A 3,199-nucleotide genomic window follows, 5' to 3' on the forward strand; every position below is an offset into this window, starting at 1 on the left:
TTTGGCATTTCCCAAGGCATTCACAACTTTCGTGTTTTCATAATCCATCATTGTCATGTGTCATCACAACTTCTTGGAAGAGATATTATTGCCCTCAGGGGGTTTAGGTTCTCAACATTCACTCTTTGAGCACTAGAGGGCAACAAAAACACATTAGACATATTAGGAACTCTTCATTTCCAGGTATTGTACAATCAGTGAATGTGTTCTTAATGGAATATGCACAGCTAGATTAAGAAATGTAGGGTTGGTGGGTGAAGATTAAGAATATAAGTGTATTTTGTTTTCTAAGGTCAAATGTGCCCCAGTATCTATTTGATGTGCTGTGCTGCCCTCTTTTGGAAAACACATGAACATTCACTTGACATCCGGTGAAACAGGCAATTGAGGATATTTGGGCAACTAAAAGTGGAACAATACATGTAAAAGTACTTAGCTTCAGCATAAATTACCATTTTGCAAATGGTGTCAAACAACTTTTATTATTTCATTATAAAAAAAATACAGTAAGATAAATGGACATCAAGCATCCCCATTTATCCATGTAAATGAATGTGGGTGGATAATTTACTTTCACAATCTTCTGGAATCACAGAGTGACTGTCATTTTTATAGCATGGTGTTTTATGCATTCAGAGTCCACAAAACTAAATGTATATTGTTTCAACACGTTTTCATCCATCACAAACATATTCAATTAAAATTATGGTTTTATAATCCCTTATTTATGTAGAAACCTAAAAGTATGTTCTGTAAAACCCAAAATGACAAATCTGGTACATTTGATTCATAGTCAGTCACTGTCTGAGGACTGGCTGCTACTTGACGAGGAGGACGATTCATGTTTCCTCTTCTTGTGCTTCTTTTTGTCATCTTTACTGTTGTCCTTTTTGTTCTTTTTACTTTTCTTTTTGTGGCTTTTCAGTTTCTTCTTCTTGGATCGCTCATCACTGTCAGAGCTGGACCGGTGTTTCTTCTTTTTCTTTTTTGGCGTCTCTTCTTCACTTGATGAAGATGAGGGGCATCTGTAAATAAAATTACATTTGAAATATATTTTGGAGTATGTACAAAGAGAAAGACAACATTATTCGTTCTTAAAAAGTACATTTTCAGAAGAGTATGCTTTGGGAAGTCTATTGTTCATGTTTTTAGGTAAGGGAAACCGGAGAACCCAGAAGAAACCTAAGGCCATAAATTTCAGAGTTTCAAAGCATGGCTCAAGATTTTTTTGGTGAAGCTTCATGTTGTGACTGGTTTTGAGATCTCATTAGTTTTCCCCATCAGTAGGAAGCGCTGCATGGTTGACAAGAAAATCCTGCAAGTGATTATGGCCAACAAGGTCTTGGTTTGTGTTGGGAACATTCAGTAAATTCCCTTCATAGAGTGGTTTGCTGTGGGCACATTTTGGTGTATTTCTAAAGTCTCTCTCGCTCTTAGTACATTAAATTGGTTTATACTTCAAAGCAATGAAATGCTTGAATGGCACCTTAAATTATTTTTATTATTAAATAATCAGTGCCTGTGTTGATGTGTATTTCGAAATGCACAGTATGAAAAATATATATGTTTTATTTCTGTGCACAATGCTCAAGTTTTGACACTGGAATAAGATGTGCCAATCTGTTATCTCTGTATTGGACAGCAGATGGCTGTATTTCACACTATAAAAAAAAAATACTACATGAACTGACTGAAATCCTCAGTGCTTCACCAGCCTTCTTTTGAATACTATTTGCAAGTACTATGACAAAGTAACTTTAGATTTAGATAATCAACACTAATTCATTATTAGACCAGTTACACATAATTTTGCATGTGTAAAAAGATAACACAAAAGATTCAAAAATGTATTCACGTTCATATGAACGTGAGTGCAAAAATAACTACGGCTTTGTTGTTTGGTTTAGGTTCACTTCAATCAAACTTAAAAGTCTAATGAATGAAAAATAAAAGTCTTCTAATGAATGACTTGGGGTTAACTGTTTATCAATAAATAAAAATGTACCTTTTTCTTGACTTGCGATCCTTACTCTTCTTGCGTTTGTTCTTTACTTTTCGGTCATCATTACCTACAAAAATGAGGTAGACACACGAATGTGCCATTTATTTGAATATACCAAACCCTCAGACTTGCCTTTGCACTTTGGGTGGCTTTTTACTCCATTTACCTTTACGTTGCCTCTCATTGACCTGCAAGGGTTCATCGTCTTCACTCTCCTCTGTGCTGGTGCTGCTCACGTCCAGTACGATGTCTTTTTGAGGGTCAACTCTTATGAAATTTCGGCACTCAAAAGTCAAATGCCCCGCTGAGAAAACAAACATAATAAGACAAGACTACATTGATGCATAGGTACGTAAAAACGTTGGTTAAAATAGTTTAATGAAACTTACGATATCCACATTTCTTGCACCCCGCTCTGATGTTATCTTTATTTGGTCCTATTAAGATCAAAACAAGCGACCAATTTACTGTAGTGACAAATTTGTTCATTATAATTTCAACAACTCAATATTCATGTTAAAATGAGGCTTTTGTAGATTTGTGGATTCTGTGTTAACTGTACTATTTTTGACAGGTTACTAAAGTTATTTGATCATTCTTGATTTGTTTGCTTATGTTATCGCTACTATTGTCGTATCTAATGCTTTATGAAAAGATAGAATGCCGTAAAACTTTACCTGGAACATCCATTGATTTATAAAAAGTAAAAAAAAAACCCGTAGATAAATCGTACAAAACAGTTGCCGCTACGATTGTGTGTGGTCCGTGATCAAAATAGACCCGGGAGGAAACTGCAGAGCGCTCTACTTGGTTCCGCCGAGATGAATAAAGATACACGCGCGCCCTCTACTGGACTGGGGTTGGAATAGAATGTTATGTTGTTTTCGCCACTCGAGGAGCAAATACTCAGCTCGTGTAGTCACAACCTTATATTCATTTTCAAGCCTTAACTCTCAATCAAAACTACAAAACACTTTTTGCAGTACTTTAAACACGACTATCAATTAGCATAAACACAGATTGCAATTGTAACACTTTCTATGCATGTGCACACTTTTATCAAAGTTCATAGACCAAAGACACAAAGGACAAAAGGGAAAACACAAAAATCACAATATGAATAGATTTTATTGACACAGAAGCACTAGAAACACAACAAAGACTTCTGTAGGGGAAAACTCTGAACCAGTTTTGTTT

The 3,199-nt window shown here is 35.5% G+C and overlaps 1 protein-coding gene across 1 annotated transcript; it reads right to left on the reverse strand.

Annotated features, from left to right (window-relative positions):
- Window positions 1–465: 465 nt before the first annotated feature.
- srek1ip1 (SREK1-interacting protein 1) lies at window positions 466–2,781 on the reverse strand. Its single transcript, XM_033965368.2, has 5 exons — window positions 2,680–2,781; window positions 2,392–2,439; window positions 2,169–2,306; window positions 2,006–2,069; window positions 466–1,025 (listed from the first exon to the last, which is right to left on the reverse strand). Exons 1-5 carry the CDS (start codon window positions 2,690–2,692, stop codon window positions 794–796), a joined length of 495 nt encoding a protein of 164 aa, XP_033821259.1. The 5' UTR covers window positions 2,693–2,781; the 3' UTR covers window positions 466–793.
- Window positions 2,782–3,199: the final 418 nt, after the last annotated feature.

The sequence above is a fragment of the Periophthalmus magnuspinnatus genome, chromosome 4 (assembly GCF_009829125.3).
Source record: "Periophthalmus magnuspinnatus isolate fPerMag1 chromosome 4, fPerMag1.2.pri, whole genome shotgun sequence".
Classification (NCBI taxonomy): Eukaryota; Metazoa; Chordata; class Actinopteri; order Gobiiformes; family Gobiidae; genus Periophthalmus; species Periophthalmus magnuspinnatus.

Excerpts from the sequence above, each read along its gene's own strand:
- srek1ip1 (XM_033965368.2), bottom strand. Across the intron at positions 2,070-2,168 it reads CAATGAGAGGCAACGTAAAG|GTAATGATGACCGAAAAGTA; the intron begins GTAAATGGAGTA and ends TCATTTTTGTAG. Across the intron at positions 1,026-2,005 it reads GATCGCAAGTCAAGAAAAAG|ATGCCCCTCATCTTCATCAA; the intron begins GTACATTTTTAT and ends TTTTATTTACAG.